Here is an 18,959-nt window from a genome sequence, read left to right as displayed (position 1 = left end):
TATTGAAGAAATACAGTCTCTTCAATCAGCTTCAATTCAGACTTTGACTGGTTAATTGAAATGTATTCAATATATTATTTCAGTGTAAAAATGTAATAAACAAATAAATTGCAGTGCAAAATGCAGGGTAAAGTGCAGTGTAAAATATATACAGAAAATAAGTTGAAGTTGTTGCTGTTGTTGTTGCATCGCTGTGCTCCGACTCCTGATGCGACTCGGGACCCTCTGCTTTCAAGCTATGCTGCTCATTGACAGAGGCCTCGACTACTGCTCAGTACTCAAACTGAGCCGGGTGGAAACAAAAAGAGCCGCAGCTGATTCCGCGCTCCTCTAAGGGCGGGACTATCTCTCCCTTTCTGTCTTCGGCCTTCCTACTCTGCTAGAGGGGAAACATGGTTGCAGCTGCCTCGGGCTTGATCTCTCGTTATCGGGTAAGGTTTTTGTTTCTTTTTTAATTAAAAAAAAACTACCTTGATTTGCCATTCATTTATTATTTTGTATGTGTTTCTGTTTTCTTGTTTATATTATCTTGATCCCCCCACCCCACCCATAAAGCTGGGCGCCGTTGCACTCATCGCTGTTTTGATTCCTCCTGGCTGCACTTTGAATGCTGCCTGAACATTTATTTATTTTTTTTAATGCAGAAGTGGCCGCACTGGTTGATCAGGAACAACATTCCAAATCCACGGTCAAGCAATGCTTTTATTAGGACCGACCAAAACATAATTTTCTAGATCTCAAGAACTTTTCTTCAGGCTGGTTGTTGAACAAAGTGGGTTGGGGAGGAGAGAAAAATGTAAGGCTGCAGCATAGTTTTAAGATGGAACGGCAGAAGGGATGGAAGATTTGAATGGATTAAAAACAAAGAGTCTTGTGGCACCTTAAAGACGAACGAATTTATTCTGGCATAAGCTTTTATGGACACTGCCCACTTCGTCTGATGAACCAGAATGGAGGATCAGCAATCATCTGCTACTTTCTTGTTCCCAGTAGTTCTAGGGGGCACTGCAACCTGAAACCATCACATTACCTGGTGTAGTCCAATCTGAATGTGTGCAAACCCCCTCATCCATATCTGAGCATCTCTTTTGTTGTTGTTCAGTCGTTCAGTCGTGTCCGACTCTTCGTCACCCCATGGACCATAGCACGCCAGGCCTTCCTGTCCTGCGCTCTCTCCCGGAGTGTGCTCAAGTTCACATTCATTGCATCCGTGATGCTATCTAGCCATCTCATCCTCTGCCGTCCCCTTCTCCTTTTGCCTTCAGTCTTTCCCAGCATCAGGGTCTTTTCCAGGGAGTTTTCTCTTCGCATTAGGTGGCCAAAATATTGGAGCTTCAGCTTCATTATCTGTCCTTCCAATGAGCACTCAGGGTTGATTTCCTTTAGGATGGACTGATTTGACCTCCTTGCAGTCCAGGGCACTTGTAAGAGTCTTCTTCAGCACCACAGTTCGAAGGCATCAATTCTTCGGCGCTCAGCCTTCCATATAGTCCAGCTCTCACAGCCATACATTACTACTGGAAAAACCATAGCTTTGATTAGACGGACCTTTGTCGGCAAGGTGATGTCTCTGCTTCTTACTATGCTGTCTAGGTTGGCCATAGCTTTCCTCCCAAGGAGCAAGCGTCTTTTAATTTCATGGCTACAGTCACCATCTGCGGTGATCTTGGAGCCCAAGAAAGTAAAATCTGTCACTGCTTCCATTTCTTCCCCTTCTATATGCCAGGAAGTGATGGGGCCAGATGCCATGATCTTAGTTTTTTTAATGTTGAGTTTCAAACCAGCTTTTGCACTCTCCTCTTTCACCCTCAACAAGAGGCTCTTGAGATCCTCTTCGCTTTCTGCCATTAGGGTGGTATCGTCTGCATATCGGAGGTTGTTGATAATTCTCCCAGCAATCTTAATTCCGACCTCTGATTCATCCAACCCGGCATTTCTCATGATGTACTCTGCATATAAGTTAAATAAGCAGGGTGACAATATGCAGCCTTGTCGTACTCCTTTCCCAATTTTGAACCAATCGGTTGTTCCATGTCTGGTTCTTACTGTTGCTTCTTGACCCTCTACACCAGCCTAAAATCCCTCCATTAAAATGGGACTTCTGCTTCTGTTTTAAATGCAGAATCAGGAGCGGCGACCCTCCCCCCTCCGTTTCCTCCCTTATCTGAGTCTTCCATAGGTTTCATTATACAGCCCCGGGATGGTGCTGTGGTCTAGCTCCTCTTATAGTCGTTTTCCTCTTTTCAGGGAGGGAACTCAAGTGGATCTCAAGCGCTGTAATTTGGTAGCTCATTATCTCTGATCTTTTAAAAAATGGAATAAAGGTCATTTAGTGTGGGGGATGCCCAGGAGGCTGATGACTTATCTGAAGGACCCTCAAACTTCCATGAGTAACCAATCTCAATAGCAGGATAAAAGCTCTGTGTGAAGAAGAATATGCAGACATCATGACTTCAACATCCAGTCAGACTCCCACCCCACCCCACCCCCCCTCCCCTGGTTTATAACCCTCTTTTTATAACATCTTGACTGATGAAGAGATCTGGAGATCTCAAAAGCTTGCACATTTTTAATGATCTTTAAGTTGGCCTAATAAAGGTATTAAGATTTTGGATTTTTTTCTATGGTCAATACTGCTGCCTGTGTGTGTGTGTTTTAGGGGGCAGTCCTATACTGGCTGGGACATCCTGGAAGTTGTAGGACTTTTTAATGTCTAAACCTGCATAGGATTGCGTTTTTAATAGGTTAGCCTCTACTAGGTGGTATGTCGGTTTCAAGTTGGTGCTTGCTACCCCGTTTCTGCAAAGATAAAATCCAGCTGTTACTCAGATCTGTCTCCATTGTTATTTTTTATTTATTTCAATTCTGTACTGCCCAATAACAGAAGCTGGCTTGGCGGTTCACAAAAATAGGTGAAAAGCTGAAATAAAGAGTAACTGTTATATTAGCAAGGCTAAATATTAGTTTTAGGTGGTGTCGTGGGTTTTTAAAATGTAGACTCAAGCTAAATTGGGTAATGTTCCCTAGTAGTTGGAGGGAATCCCTGCTCTGTCAGGGATGCTCTGACTTGGATTCCTGCATTGAGCAGGGGGTTGGACTCGATGGTCTTATAGGCCTCTTCCAACCCTACTATTCTATGGTTCTATGAATATAGCCCAACAGGTGTGTGTAGAGATGAGGAAGAAATCCATCATGGAATGGGATTGGAGTCTCCTCACTGTTGGTACAGAGGTAGGGCAGGATGAGATGGTCTGTGAAGAGAATAAAGGGGGAAGCAATGTTGTTAGTCCCATTTCACATAATTTCTCTGGCCCTTTGCAAACAGCTTTAGAGTAATGGAAGTTGGAAGAGGCGAACCTTATGCCCAAAGACAAGATCCCCACAGAGACTCTGACCTGGTTCACACATAATGCTAACCCATGATTTATTTAATCCATGGTTGACCCTGGGTTTTTTGCCCTACCCAGGGTTTGTCTGACAGATGATCGAACAACCAGTGGTTTGTTCTCTCAGTCCCTATGTTGTTTGTTTCCCTCCGTCTTTGCCTGCTTCTCCCTAAATGCCTTTGTGGCACTAATACTGGCATGTAGAGCGGCTGGTGGTTTGTTTGTTGTTTTACTACTTCTGCCCACCACTTTTGTAGCCTAGTGAAACAAACCATGAACGACGCATAGCTTGGGTTTGTATGTAATGACAACGCATGGTTTAAACAACCCAGAGTTCAGAATCCAACACCAAACCATGGCTTCTCTTTCTGGGTTGTTCGTGGTTAACAAACCATGGTTTGTTAGTGTAGCTGGGTTTGCACATCATGATGACCCAGAATTTAACAACCCATACCATGGGTTAGTGTTACATGCAAACACTGCCGTTCTCTCCTCTCCTCTCTCGCAGCCTCCAGGTTCAAATCACAATGGGGAAGATAGGAGAGGAAACTTGAACTTGCATATTGAAGACATTTTGCTGTCCCCAGCAAGATTCATTTTTGTTTTAGCCCCCAGAGCTGTCATCTTTAGCAATTCTGTGCCTCTTTCTCTGTGAGATCAACATAGGACCTATAACCTGTTTTGTTTTCTTTTAAAATCTGGGCATATCCATATTGATGCACTGGAGAAAGGGGCTGAATTGCGGTGCAAATACTTCCACCCATATTACAGCAGAAGGCCACACACCCGTGCCTCAGAAATCTCACAAATGCTGCAGGGAGGTCACTCATCAACCTGGTTCACACATAATGACAACCTAAAGTACAGGCTGAGTGTGAGTTGTTGAATTGTGGGTTGTTGTTACATGCACACCCTGCAGTATGGTTTAACTGTGGGTTGTTACGTGGTTACAACCCAACAACAAACTATGGGTTCTCTTCCTGGCTTGTTTGTGGTTAATAACCCAGAGTTAAACCATAGTGCAGAGTTTGCACATACCAACATCTATGTGTTCCCTAACATCCCACGATTCAGTAACCCACAATTCAACAACTACCCATACTCTGGATTGTTGTTGGTGGTAAACCAGGTCATCTTGTCCCAAGTAGCAGCATCTCCCAATTTTGAGGAAAGGGAAATAATAACCTCAAGATCTTAGGCAAGACACGTGGGATCCTTATACTTATACTTGGCAAATATTTTCAAAAACTTAATGCTTTGTTTTGTAAATTCTTTTGGCGTTCCTTTCCACCAAGAATATCTTTGAAAACGATGCAACTTCCAGTTAATGAAGGCAGGTTCAGTTTTCCAGATCTAGCTACATACCATTGGGCTTATTTGCTGACATGTACCAAATTTTGGTCTTTTCCACTCAGATTAGATTTTCCACCTTGGTCAGTGTTGGAATCTTCTTGTCTGGAGCCTCTCTTCAAATGGATGGCGTTAGGTTCTCGGTACATTAAGGCAGACAGAGCTCCTCCCACATTTATGGTAGTCAGAGATGTGTGGCATATAATGTCATGCCAATTATACTTTGATCCATTTTCTCATGCCAAATTGACTTTATGGGGAAATCCAGATTTAAGAATTGGAAGGAAAATGTTTTTATGGCGGACCTGGACAGATAAAAGGATCTTTACCCTGGATCAATTAGTGGGTGTTGATGATGAGTTTTTGCTATTTAAAACTTTGTGAGATCAATTTGGTTTGCCTGCTACATCAGAATGGAAATATTTGCAATTGAAACATTCGTTAATACCTACATTCAGTCCTGCTGCTTTTACTGCTTCGGAGGCTCCTTCGCTACTGAAAATACTTATTGAAGCTGACCAGATATATCGACCTACGATTCATGTTTATAAATACTTATTATCAGTGAACAAATAGGATACATGTGGTTTACAGCAGGAATGGAATAGGGAATTGCAAGGTCCTATTTTGTTTAATCAATGGACTGTGGTTTTGGCATCTGTATCGGCTATCTCTATGGATCTTCGGTTACGCCTTATTCAGCAAAAACTTTTGCTTCAAGTCTATTGGACGCCACAATGTCTCTTTAATAAAGACTTGTCAAATTTGGCGAATTGTTGGAGGTGTAATACAGTTAATGCTTCTCTGATTCATATGATTTGGAAATACCCAATAGTTGCCTCCTTTGGGGAGGAAGTTATTATACGGATAAATTTTGTATTGGAAAGCACTTTTATATTTTCTCTTAAATTACTTACCTGTTTTTTGAAATGTGACACATGGTCAGCATAAAGGGATCTTTCATTCCCTTGTGGTTGCTAAAAGACTGATACTACGATACTGGAAAGATAAAAGCTCGCCGCCTATAAGGCAATGGACTGAAGACTTAACAGAGTGGTATATAGAAAGAGTGGTATACAGGCGTAACTTGCAAATGGACTTGTATTTGGATATGTGGTCTGCTTTTACTGAAGTTTATGTGTAACCTATTTTTTTTCCTCTTCTTAGAATATTGTAATATTTGAAGCTGAGGATTTTAGAATATATTGTTATATTTTTAATTTTGGGTTTTTTTTTAATGTTTTTGTTTGGTTTGGTTTGGTTTGGTTAAAATTCACAATAAAAATTGATTAAAAAAAAAGATCTTAGGCAAGACTTCCCCAACATGGATCACATCACCCAGCCAACGGCCATGCTGCCTGGGGTTGATGGGAATTGTGGTCCAACACATCTGCAGGCCACCAGGCTGAGGAAGGTTTTCCTGATCTGAGTGGGCTTTGACTGAGACTACAGGGCCATTGTGGTCTTCCTTTCATCAATTTCACATTTATTGCCTAGATTTGGCCATAAAACCTGCCTATAATCCCAATCCTCTTCCATTTATCGCTCTCTCCTTTGGGGGGGTGGCTGTCTGCCCCTCCAACCAACTACTGGCCCTCCTCCCAGTGTTCCTTGCCCGCTCTGGCTGATGGTGCTCCCTAGCCTTGTTTCTGAGGTAATCTTTGGTTTGAGATGTGAGGAGTTGATCTTGTGGCCTTCTGAATGCAAAGCATGTGCTCCACCACTAAGCCATGGCCCGTGCCTGAGTTCTGCTGTCCCCATTGGCATATCTGTCTGAATGGGAGCTCAGCAGTAAAGCACATACTTGGCAGGCGGAAGGGCCCAGATATCTGTGGTTGAAAGGAGTTCCAGCAGTGGCACCGAGAAGGCCCCTCTGCCTGAGAACTTAGGAGCCATTGCCAGCTTGAGAAAAGCCCTCTGGGCTATGAGGAAGGATTATCTGACTCCCTGTAAGGCAGCTTCCTTTGTGCCTCATCATTTATACAGTTCCGGATCTTGCCCCTTCCTTCCCTTTGATCATGTGTACTAAGGAAGATGAGCAAGAGCCTCTCAATTTGGGGGGCAGCATGTGATATTGAAGTTCTGTGCTTGTAAAACGTTCTCCATTTGTTTTGCCCTCCTTGACCCCAGAGAGCGAAGAAGGATGTCTGAGTCTCAGCCGGGATTGCACCCTCCCTCTGGGACAAGGCAAGAGGTTGCAGGGGAGCCAAGCCAGGTAGGAGTTCCTCCGGAAGTGCATAGGGGGGAGGGAGAAAGCAGGATCTGTACAAGGAAGTCAAAGTCAAGAGGGAACACGAAGCCTCCCTCCCTCCCTCCCTCCCTCCCTGTCTGTCTGTCTGTCTGTCTGTCTGTTTCTCTCTCTCTCTCTCTCTCTCTCTCTCTCTTTCTTTCCCTTAATGAATGTAAAAAGGCCTCTTCTGAATCAGAACAAAAGGTCCATCTAGTCTAGCAAGCCCACAAGCCAGGCTTGGAAGCAGTGAGCCCTCCTTGTTCTTGGTTCCTGGTATCTGGCATTTCATTTGGCTATCATGGCCAGACCTGTATACTCTGAATTGTCTAATCCTGTTACAAGGCCATTTGAGCTAACAATCATTGCCACAGCATGTGCCAGGGAGACAATGTAGGGGAACTTTCCTGCCAGATCTACGGACCAGTCTACGGGACACTGGGTGGAGATGCCAACTTCTCCTGCACACCGGGAGATGTGTGAGAACTTCCATCCCCACCCGCCCTATGTGATCTGCATGGGCTTCGCATGTCTCAGTGCAAATCCTGCTTCTGCCTGTGGATCTCCCTTGTTGCAGTGGGACCGCCGAAGTAATCTGCACGGCCGCAGATTACATAGTAAACGTGTTCCTGTTCTAGGCCAGGCAAATATCTGAAGAACAGTTCTGCCCAATATTCTAGATTTCTAGATTTATTTATTTATTACATTTATTTTTTGTTGTTCAGTCGTTCAGTCGTGTCCGACTCTTCGTGACCCCATGGACCATAGCACGCCAGGCCTTCCTGTCCTCCGCTCTCTCCCAGAGCATGCTCAAGTTCATATTCATTGCATCGGTGATGCTATCTAGCCATCTCATCCTCTGCCGTCCCCTTCTCCTTTTGCCTTCAATCTTTCCCAGCATCAGGGTCTTTTCCAGAGAGTTTTCTCTTCGCATTAGGTGGCCAAAATATTTGAGCTTCAGCTTCAGTATCTGTCCTTCCAATGAGCACTCAGGGTTGATTTCCTTTAGAATGGACTGATTTGACATCCTTGCAGTCCAGGGGACTCGTAACAGTCTTCTCCAGCACCACAGTTCGAAAGCATCAATTCTTCGGCGCTCAGCCTTCCTTATAGTCCAGCTCTCACAGCCATACATTACTACTGGGAAAACCATAGCTTTGATCCTGCCTTTTTTCCTCCCTAAGGAACCCAAGGTGGCGTACATAATTCTCCTCCTCTCCATTTTATCCTCACAACAACAACTCTGTGAGGTAGGTTGGGCTTAGAGTCTGTGACTGGCCCAAAGTCACCCAGTGAGCTTCATGGTTGAGTGGGGACTAGAACCCGGGTCTCCCAACTCCTAGTCCAACTCTCTAGCCACTACACCACAGCGGTTCTCTATTTACAGGATCTTTACCTCACTCTTCAGCTAAACAAAAGGCTCCCAGAGCAGCTTACAAAGATTAATAAGAAGGTCCCTGCCCTTAGGCTTACAATCTATATGCAAGGGAAAAAAATTATTTTGGTGGAAGGAGATAATTCTAATGTCTGACCACCTCAAATGCAGTTTGAAATGGTACATTCCAGACATAGTTCTATTAAGTGATCTCTTGTTTGTGTGGATCAGTGTTTTGGGTACTGCCTGAAAAATATTAACAGCCATGCCAAGGAGTATAGAGATTTGCAGACCAGTGGATGTTGCGAGGTAAGGTGTGTCTAAGTGAGGTAATGTGGCTTCTTTTATATTCCACATCTATGGCTGAACCTTTGAAAGGGTTTCTAGAGTTGGGGGAGACTGAGGTGGGGTCTCTCTGTTCTTGCAGAGTTCGGTGACCTTTGAAAATGTGGCTGTGTATTTCACCGAGAGCCAGGGCGCTCTTCTGGATCCGGATCAAAAGGCCTTGTACAGGGAGGTCATGATGGAGAATTATAGGAATGTGGCCTCGTTGCATAAAGAATTTAGTTCCTCATTCGGTAAGAGTTGAAAATCTTGATGTTCCTCTGCTCATCATTGCATTTGTTAAATGATGGTTTTGGTTAGTATTATCTAGATTTCTTCTAAAAGCTTCTTCTCGTCCTACCCAACAGATCAGGGCGAGTTGCATCATCTGCTGACCTCCTCACAACAATCTAGATCAGACCAGGCTGAGGGAAGATGTAGACATTATAGAGCTATCGTTCATGTGTCTTTCCCATTCACATATGAAACTGTGGAGAGTAACAGCGAAAGGAATACAGGAGAGAGAACTCCCCCCCCCCACACACACACACACACACGTGAAAGGAAATACATCTCTACTGTTTTATTTATTTTTTAATTTAAAATATTTCTAGGCTGCCTTTCACAGCGGAAGCCCTCCCAACATGGGTTACAACAATAAAATAGACTGATACAATAATAAACAGCGCCTCCACCCAAAACCTGAAAACAACACCACCAGCAATAAAACGCCTGGTTCATACAGTGCAAAAAAACTACAATACAATTGCAGCTACAAACCAAAACAGTACAGTAAAACGTAATCAGGGAAAGGCTGGAGTAGACAAGACAGTCTTCAGGGCCTTCCTAAATGCCTGTAATGATGGGGCCTGATAGATCCCCAATTGCAACACTTCCAGCCATGTGGGGCCACTACCGAAAAGGCCCTCTCTCGTGTACCTGCCCACCTAACTGCACTCAAAGGTGGACAAATGTGAAGGGCCCCTGTTGCTGATCTTAAAGTGACCTCATCAGGTGTGGCCCTCATTGTTATGGGCTTCAACCTGGATCTCCCAAGTCCAGCATTTGAACCTGTTCCCCATTCCTCCCCGCTCCTAGGGAGGGCAGCCTTTTCTACCCTACTCTTCCCAATCAGCTCTGGAAGTAGTATTGTGACAGTTGGCACACTGCCTCTGGCTCTCAAATGGAGCTGTAGACTCAGAAGAGTTGTCATTCGCCCCACAGGGGTAATCTTTTTTGCTGTGAATGTTGAGCAATCACTTTTTACATGCCAAGAACTGAAGAACTACTTAAAAAGAATTAACCTGATTGGGGGAACACCCTCCTTTTTACCCTCCTCATAGGACCAAGCGGATAAGTCGGAATAGGTTATTGGGGAATGTCCTCCTAAACCCAGGGTGCGGAACATTTTTCGGCCCAAGGGAGGAGACCACATGCCAGCAGTGAGCACAGGTGCCATTTCACACGCTCACCCCATTTCTCACACTCTTCCTTACTCCATTCACACTCTATCTCTGAGCTTGCTGTGCTCAACCCTTGACTTTTCCTGTCAGGAAAGGTGAGAGGCAAGTGAATCCCTGGTTGAGTGCCATGTTAAGGCACCAAGAGCATCTTGAAGCAGCTAGTATGCAGTGTGCCAAGTCCACTCCACCCTCACCTTTCCTGACAGGTTGTGTCGCCCCGCTGAGATACTCCCCCTTCTGAGTGGGCAGAGCTTTGGAGAGGGGTCTCCCGGAAGCCTTCAGGGGTAGGATGGAGAAGCCTGGCAGGCCGGATGAGGTTCTCTATTTGTGTCCTAAACCATAGAGGGTTGTTTTGGTGTTCCATCATGGTGCAAAGATGACTGGAGTTCCCCCTCTCAAGGTCTTTAAAAGGCCCTAGGAGTTGTTTGAGAGTTTGACTACATCCCTTGATATTCCCTCTTCTTTCCTGAGAAGGCTTTCCAGCTGCCAAGCCTGAGCTCATCTCTCGGCTGGAACAAGGGGAAGAGCTGTGGGTACCGGATTCTCAGGGCTTGGATCGAATGGAGAACTCCAACATCGACTCAGGTGAGGGTCCGGGTAAGACAACCGACCAAAGTCCCTTTCCTGATTCCTTGAAACTCTTTTAAAATGTTGAGATCTCCTCTTATGCTTCAGTCACTTCTTTCAGAAGGCAGGAGGGAGAGTTGCGCTGCAGGTATCACATTTCATAGCCATTTTCAGACCTTTTCAGTTTATGCAGGGCATTGGCCTGGCCTGTTGGGCCTCACAGTTATTTACTGATAAAAACATTAATCTGGGCCAAGCTGTCAGCAAGGAGATTGGTTTTCTTGTTTAATTGTGGTGTTGCTGAGAAGGTGCATCAGACCAGATGTTTCCCTGTTGTTTCACCTGGTGATGAGAGGAAGGGTCCAGATGGGGACACTTAAAATAGTAATGTGCACAGTTGTACAACCTGTGATCAGATGGGGTGCAGTGGTGCCATCAGTTTTGAGGGAGCTCCAGGCAGGGCCCCCCTGTGAGGTACCCCTGCCCTGCTACTTTTTACCGGGGTGGCAGCTCCTCCTCCTCCTGGGCCACGGCACTACTAAAAGAAAGCGCCGTGGCAGCAGGTGGTCAAGGCATGGCCTTTCAAATTGCAGTCCCTGTTTTCCTTGACTAACTTTGATTAGCAGCATGCTGGACCAACTAAATGCTGTCTTTGTGGATGTGCAGCCAATGAGGGAACTGGAGTGGCGAGAGGGCAGTCCTCTCACTGCTCTGGTGCCCTGGTTGGCTGAACCCTCGCCCCCCCCCCCAAGAGGGCAGCATCTGATTGGTTGAGAACCTTGCTAATCAAAGTTAGTTGAGGGGGAAAATACTCTTAAGTTAAAATGGTGTGCTGCAGGGCTGCATTTTTGACCAGTTGCTGCTACCGCAGCACTACCATTTAGTGGCACCACAGGAAGAGAGAGAGGAGGAGGAGGAGCCACCCATAGTCCTGCCCTGCCCACAGCCATCTGTCAGAGGGCCGTTTGGGGGCTTTCCCAAGCCTGCGCCCTGTGATCCGGCCCTAGCGGCACCAGTGAATGGCGAATTGAACCATTAAGCTCCACATTGACGTTTCTACCTCTCCCTTTCTGCATTTGCCCAAATAGCATTCTGATGAGACAGCTAGATAATACTAGCTATGAGGTAATCTCTGCACAACAATATATTACTAGTGCAAATCCCAGGTGCACTAGTAGGGGGCTAGTAGTCTGAGAGTGATTGGATAAAAATACGTTTGCCCATTTCCCTCGCAACTGGAACGACTTTACCCTTTTAAAATAAACGTCCTACAAATAAACCAGCAAAGGTGAAAACAAAACAAAAAAGATGTGATGTAAGAGTTTTCTTTCTCTTCTCCCTCTGGTGTCCTTTCAGCTCTTTCTTCTCAGCTTCTCTTCCTCCTCCTCTAAGTATCACCAACTGACTTTTCTTCAGCCCCTTTTCCAACGTTCTATGGCTGTCCTTTTATTGGCCCAGCACTCTTAAGAGCTCACAGGAGTAAGCATTATTACACACTGAGTCACATGTTACATTACATGCACAGGAACCTCTCCTTTGCCTCATCCCTCTCCCTTCTCAAGTTGTCAAAAGCTTGGGCTTTGAATGTTTTCAAAGTTTCAAAATTTTCTGCATGTCTACACTGCTCAAACTTCAGTTTAAAACAAAAATGAGCAAAATCAGTCTGGTATATCTCTAGTAATAAGCCTTACACTATCATATTCTTATATAAGATGCTCTGATTTTGGAATGAGGTAGCTTCTTCACCATCCAGAACCTCACCAGGCTGTGTACCTATCTGCCAAACAGCCTATTCAGTGATGGTTACTAAGCAAGTTAGTACCCAATGAAAACTGTCCTTTTAGAGCAAGGGCAGGCAATATGCAGCCTGCCGAGGCGGTTTATGCAGCCTCCCACTGTGCTGCTAAAAATCAGTGGCATGCTGCAGAAAGTCATCACTACCACTGTATCGCACCAATTCTTCTGGGAAACTAGGTGCATCCTCCCTGCATGCCTTGTTTTACAGTAGAATGGATTCTATCGCTGCTTCCTTCAGGGGCAGAGTTACTTCTGGCACCAGTGGTGGGATATAGAACCAGAGGGTTCTGGGGGACAGTGCAGCCCCCAAACCCTCTGAACGTGCCCAAACCTATTTAAGACTTCAAAACTTAATATACTACATCTTATTCATATCTTGAAATTTTAATCATTTCTTTCTGCTAAGGAAAGCTTAAATCAGTTAAATCAGCTTAAATCAGTTGTATTTTTGATGTTATGTTTTACCTAGCATTTATAATAAAAATGAAAAAGTATCCAAAGATTTTTTTCCCTTACCAATTCTTTCTTAGTACAAATCAAAAATTGAATCCATCTGTAAACAATGTCAAGTGTACCTTTGTTTCAAGTGTATTGACTAGCTATAGATAGTTAACTGGTAGCTAAAGGCTTCCCAAGTACAGGAACTCTAGATTTATGATGCTCAGCAAAGTCCCAAAGTCATAACATCGACTTAGTGTTTGGGGATAATGGGATGAAAGGGGAGAGAGAGAGATGTTGTTGGGCTGCTTCTTTAATGGATGTTTCAATATAGCAACAGTCTTAGTGGCTCAGTTTTCCCCTTCAACCTGCTTGATAGGTAGTTTTCTTTCCAGTTCTCCCAAGTAAATCTTGTTTCTGTTTCCCCTTTATACCAGCTGTGGAATGTAGGAAAAAGAACTCGTGCATCATATGTGGGGGACATCTTACTTGGAAATCAAGTCTTGTCAATCATCAGCAGGTCCACACAGGAGAGAAACCCTATAAATGTTTGGATTGTGGGAAATGGTTTGCTCACAAATCACACTTCATGAGCCACCAGAGAATCCACACAGGAGAGAAACCCTATACATGCTCAGAGTGTGGGAAATCTTTCGCTCAAAAATCACAAATCATCTCCCACCAAAGAATTCACACAGGAGAGAAACCCTATAAATGTTCAGATTGTGGGAAATGTTTTACTCACAGATTACAACTTGTGATCCACCAGAGACTCCACACAGGAGAGGAACCATATATGTGCTTTGAATGTGGGAAATGTTTTACTCAGAAATCACATCTCATAAGTCACCAGAGAATCCACACAGGAGAGAAACCTTACAAATGCTTGGAGTGTGGGAAGTGTTTTACTCATAGATTACAACTCGTCATCCACCAGAGAATCCACACAGGCGAAGAACCGTATAAATGTCCTGAGTGTGGGAAATGTCTTGCTCAGAAATCACATCTCATAATTCACCAGAGAATTCACACAGGGGAGAAACCCTATACATGTTCAGAGTGTGGGAAATCTTTTGCTCAGAAATCACAAGTCAGTTCCCACCAGAGAATTCATACAGGAGAAAAACCATATAAATGCTTGGAGTGTGGGAATTGTTTTGCTCACAAATTACAACTTGTGATCCACCAGAGAGTCCACACAGGAGAGGAACCATATAAGTGCTTTGAGTGTGGGAAATGTTTTGCTCACCAATCACCTCTCATACTTCACCAGAGAATCCACACAGGAGAGAAACCCTATTCATGTTCGGAGTGTGACAAATGTTTCGCTCACAAATCTCATCTCATGAGCCACCTGAGAATCCACACAGGAGAGAAGCCCTATAAATGCTTGGAGTGTGGCAAATGTTTTGCTCGCAAATCATATCTGACGAGTCACAAGAGAGTCCACACAGGAGAGAAGCCCTATAAATGCTCAGTGTGTGGGAAATGTTTTGCTCAGAAATCCCAAGTCATGTCCCATCAGAGAGTTCACATATGAGAGAAATACTGTAAACCTGGGGCCTGCAATGTGGTGCCCTTGGGCACAACAGCACCCCTGGACACCCGCCAAGGCTCCCTGCCCTTCCTGATTAAAACTGTATGTTTTCAATATTAAATATTTGTTTTAATTGTTAAATAATTTTTTTACCTTGGGCCGCTGGATGGCAGCAGATCCCCATCCTCCGGCCTGCTTGTTTTCCTGCTTTCCCTTGCCCAGAATGCCTCTGTGCCCCATGTGGGCCAGACTGTTCTTCAGTGGAAAAAGAGGGCTGCAGGCCCAAAACTGAAAGAGCACAGTGGGAATGTACTTGGGGCAAGATTGTGGGAGTGGGGAGGAGAGCAAGGAGTGACCTGGAGGCCAGGAGTGAGGTTAGAAAAGCCAGAATGGTGTGGGGAAAAGAGGAGGAGCAGAAAGGGGGTCTAGAAAAGCCAGCAATTCGGTGGAAGAGAAGAGGGAGTTAGGAAAGTAGAAGAGGGGGTCAGGAGGAGGAGAAGGAAGGGGGATTAGAACAACCGAGGGGCAGTGGGGAGCAGGCAGAGAGCGACCTTGGGGTGAGGGCTGTGTGTGTGTTGGGGGGGGGGGCATGATCCAGAGATGAAGAGCATGGTTGTGTGTGTGGGCCGTGTGGGGTTTTCTCTCTGTGTAGGGTGTGTGTTTGGGGGGGAATGATTTGGGGGCGACCTTTGTATTCAGGGGAATTTTATAAGAATTTGGAGGTGATTTGGGGAAGCTGGCTTGTCTTTCTGAAAAGTAGGTGTTTTGTTGGAGCAGAAACGTGGGTTCAAAGGAGTGAGTTCATCCTCTAGTCTCACCAGTTTTCCTTTCTGTGAAATGGGCCTCTTGTTGCAAGAGTACTGTTTGTGATTGCTCACATCCCATGGCAGGCGTGTTGTGAATCCCCCACTCCCATGATAGCCATTCTGTGATGGTGTCCAAAGCAATTAATCAAAAATCGAAATGTGCCCAACGGGTCCAAACAGGTTGCAAATCCCTGAATGGGCAATATTTTGCTCAGAATCACTATGTGTGAACCACCCGTTGTTTGCATAGCAAAGAAATCCCATAAATGCTAGGAGTCTGGGCTAGTTTTTATTTGGAAATCACAACTTATGATACTTAGGGAGCCCACACAGGAGGAAAACGTTACAAATGCTTGGAACGTGGGAAATGTTTTGGTCATCTTTCAGCTTTTGCAAGAGACCTGAAAGTCCACACAGGTGAGAAACCTTATAAATGCTTGGAGTGTGGGAAATGCTTTTGTAATTCCTCAGGCTTTGCACAACACGAGAGAGTCCATATAGGAGAGAATGTCCAGAGAATCCACGCCTGGCATTAGCGATAAAAATACTTGGAGAGTGGGAAGTGTCTTGTTCAGAAATCACAATTTATGTTCCACCAAAGAGTCCACCCAGGAGAGGAATGCTATACATGCTTGGACTTGGGAAAAGCTTTTGCTCACAGATTACAACTCATGATCCACCAAAAAGTCCATATAGGAGTGGAACTGCATAATTGCTTGGAATGTGAGACATGTTTCGTTCAGGAATGACAACTCATAAACCACCAGGAAATCCATGCAGGAGAGAAATCGTATAAATGCTTGCAGTGTGGGAAGTGCTTCATTGGGAAATCCCATCTCATCCAGCACCAGAGATTCCACATAGGCAACAAATGGTCTAAGTGCTTGGAGTGTGGGAAGTGTTTGGTGAGAATTCCTTCTCAGGCACCAGGCAGCCCATTTAGATGGGATGCTCCAAGTTTTTCTCCACACAGTGAGGAACAAACATTCTTTGACATGAGCGGATGTGCAGGTGGGAGATGTTTTTTTAATTAGTGAAATGTTGCCTATCAGAAAAATATTTATTCATTGATGAATTAGCCTAGATCTTAAGTCAAAGTAGAGGTGGGTGATGGGGAGAGATCAGCTGCAGACGAGTAGCAAGACAGAGGTGTTACCTTGAGGGAGGGTTTCAGTCATTTTTATTTTTGAAATATAGATCTTTCTCTTTTTAAAATTGAAAACATCCATATTCTGCCTTCTTGCCTGACAAGAAAAGAAAACAATACAGATAATATAATTTGACAATAATGTAAGGCAATGGTGACTGTTGACTGAAACTACTGTGGGAATATTGATGTAATACCCTGTTTCCCATCCTCAGATGTTGCTGCCTGAAAACAGACCTGCAGAGAAAACGAACCATTGACGCAGTTCAGGCATCACGACTACCCCTGGGTCATTAAACAATGAGTGACTACAGGAGCAAGCAAGTATGCTGCCTCTCAGTCACTTGCCCACTTCTGCTTTGCTAAACAACCTCTTCCTGGGTTGTTTGCTGTGATGTCTGAACCTGGCACTCTAGGCTTTTGAGAGAGAAACAACCCAGGGTTTAGCCCATGGGTTGTTGACAAAATTAAGAGACATAACATAGTTTAAGAAAAAGATAAGCCAACTACTCCTTCAAGGCTTCATGACACCCTGGGGAAATTCCCTCACCCCAGTCTTATATTTTGCTATTGCTGCTACTCCCCAGGCAGCAATACATCAGGGGTTGCATACTTTTGGAAGCCCATGGGGCACATTTTGAACATCATAAAAGTGCACTGAGATACAACCCTATGTCTTTCTACAAGAAAATACCTTATCTGCAAATGTTCAAAACTACTTCTCCCTCATTTTAAACCAGATTATCATAAGCAATGAATGTTTCATCCTTTATTGTGACTGCAGTCGCTATTATAATGTGGCGGTACAAATTTTATCATTTCAGCTCACAGATGGAAACCATATTTCCAAATACTCTGTCACATTAAAAGCTTCCTACCTGTAGTAAACCTGCACAGCTTAGAGAGAGAGAGAGAAGTATAGTCTAGGTTCTCTCTAATGGGCTGGTTTACTCTTTGGAGGGATTATTTTTCCATGGTGGAGCATCCTGACATTTCTACTTGTGCCCCCCCTCCCCCCCCCAGTCTGATGTGATACAGCTGGAATTCTACCATGTCCCTTGCGTATGTGAAGGCTGCCTCTCAGTTAGTGATTCTGTCTTTGTTTTTGTTATTCAGCAGATACACAGTCCTGTCCTCCCAGTGGAAACCACTTTATATTGAAGAATAAAGGCTTTTGATACCATGTAAAAGCCACTTGGGCATGAAAATTGTATGAATGGCTTCCATCTGGGCAAAAGGGTTTGACTCAAGTGGTTCATGATGAAAGTATTTCTGGGAAAGGAACATGCTTTGGGCATGTTGGTTTCAAATGTGTAGCCACACCTGGGAGCTTTTTCTTCTATTTAATTTATTGATGTTCTCATGCTGTATTTTAATGCTAATGTTGTTGCTAATTGTCATTACAATGCTCTTCCTTCACTCTTATCTTCAACATCAGCCAGGGTGCACAAACAGTACTATAGTGAGACCTACTGAAAGAACACAGTACTAGCCTTTGGAGAACAAGAGAACCAATGTGGTGTAGTGGCTAGAGTGTTGGAATGGGAGTCGAGAGATCCGGGTTCTAGTCCCCATTCAGCTATGGAAGCTCACTGGGTGACTGGCCAGTCACAGACTCTCAGCCCAACCCACCTCACAGGGTTGTTGTGAAGATAAAATGGAGAGGAGGAGGATTATGTACGCTGCCTTGGGTTCCTTGAGGAAGAAAAAGGTGGGATATAAATGTAATAAATAAATAAAATAAACAAGAGGCAGCTGTTATCACAGCAAATACTTCAAAAAAGCTGCTCCTTCAGTCATTGTCTTTATGAGGCTCAGATGGAATGATGTACACTCCTCATCAATTCTGTGAAATCAGACACAATGTGTTACATACCAGGGGACAGCTACTGGGGCGGGGGGAGTAAAGATGTGTAATCACACATGATTGGTATTTATTTATTTATTTATTGCATTTATATCCTGCCTTTTTTCCTCCAAGGAACTCAAGGCAGTGTACATGATCCTCCTCCTTCCTCCATTTTATCCTCACAACAACAACCCTGTGAGGTAGGTTGGGCTGAGAGTCTGTGACTGGCCCAAAGTCACCCAGTGAGCTTCCATGGCCGAGTGGGGACTAGAACCCGGATCTCCCGACTCCCAGTCCAGCACTCTAGCCACTACACCACACTGTACCTTCCAAGAAACATGGCTGTTCTATATGGTGGGGTAACATTTTTACCCACTTGGTTTCTGTTATGGAATTTAAAACAGGAAACAAACTCGTGAGGATCTTGTGTATGTCTACGTCACCTTTAGTCTACCTTAAGAGTATTCATGGGCCTCAGGAGGTATTTTTACAACCTAGTAACACACACTGTAAATGGAACAATGTTGACACCCTACTACAGTTGGGCCCCCAGTATTTGGATATTCTACAGCAGGAGCTATGAATGCTAGGGAAGCAGCAGGCACAGTAGCACAGGGATACGTGCAGTACCATTGAAAGCATATCACAACTTGAGTGGAGGATTGGTCTGACTGTCAGCGAATATATAAAAAA

The 18,959-nt window shown here is 44.5% G+C and overlaps 1 protein-coding gene across 1 annotated transcript in view; it reads left to right on the top strand.

The window, feature by feature from the left end:
* Positions 1-372: 372 nt before the first annotated feature.
* Positions 373-18,959, top strand: part of LOC146355458 (uncharacterized) — a 31,834-nt gene continuing 13,247 nt past the window's right edge. Inside the window, exons 1-6 of the mRNA XM_084840958.1 lie at positions 373-431; positions 6,867-6,951; positions 8,766-8,916; positions 10,600-10,710; positions 13,365-14,461; positions 15,600-15,779. Coding sequence (XP_084697084.1) covers positions 6,880-6,951; positions 8,766-8,916; positions 10,600-10,710; positions 13,365-14,461; positions 15,600-15,779 — 1,611 coding nt within the window. The 5' untranslated portion in view covers positions 373-431; positions 6,867-6,879. The remainder of the gene's footprint in view (positions 432-6,866; positions 6,952-8,765; positions 8,917-10,599; positions 10,711-13,364; positions 14,462-15,599; positions 15,780-18,959) is intronic.

This window comes from Heloderma suspectum, chromosome 2 (assembly GCF_057233095.1).
Source record: "Heloderma suspectum isolate Gila_16-S chromosome 2, 16-S_ref, whole genome shotgun sequence".
Taxonomy (NCBI): domain Eukaryota; kingdom Metazoa; phylum Chordata; class Lepidosauria; order Squamata; family Helodermatidae; genus Heloderma; species Heloderma suspectum.
The sequence above is the reverse complement of the archived record's forward strand: the minus strand, read 5'-3'. Positions and strand labels throughout refer to the sequence as shown.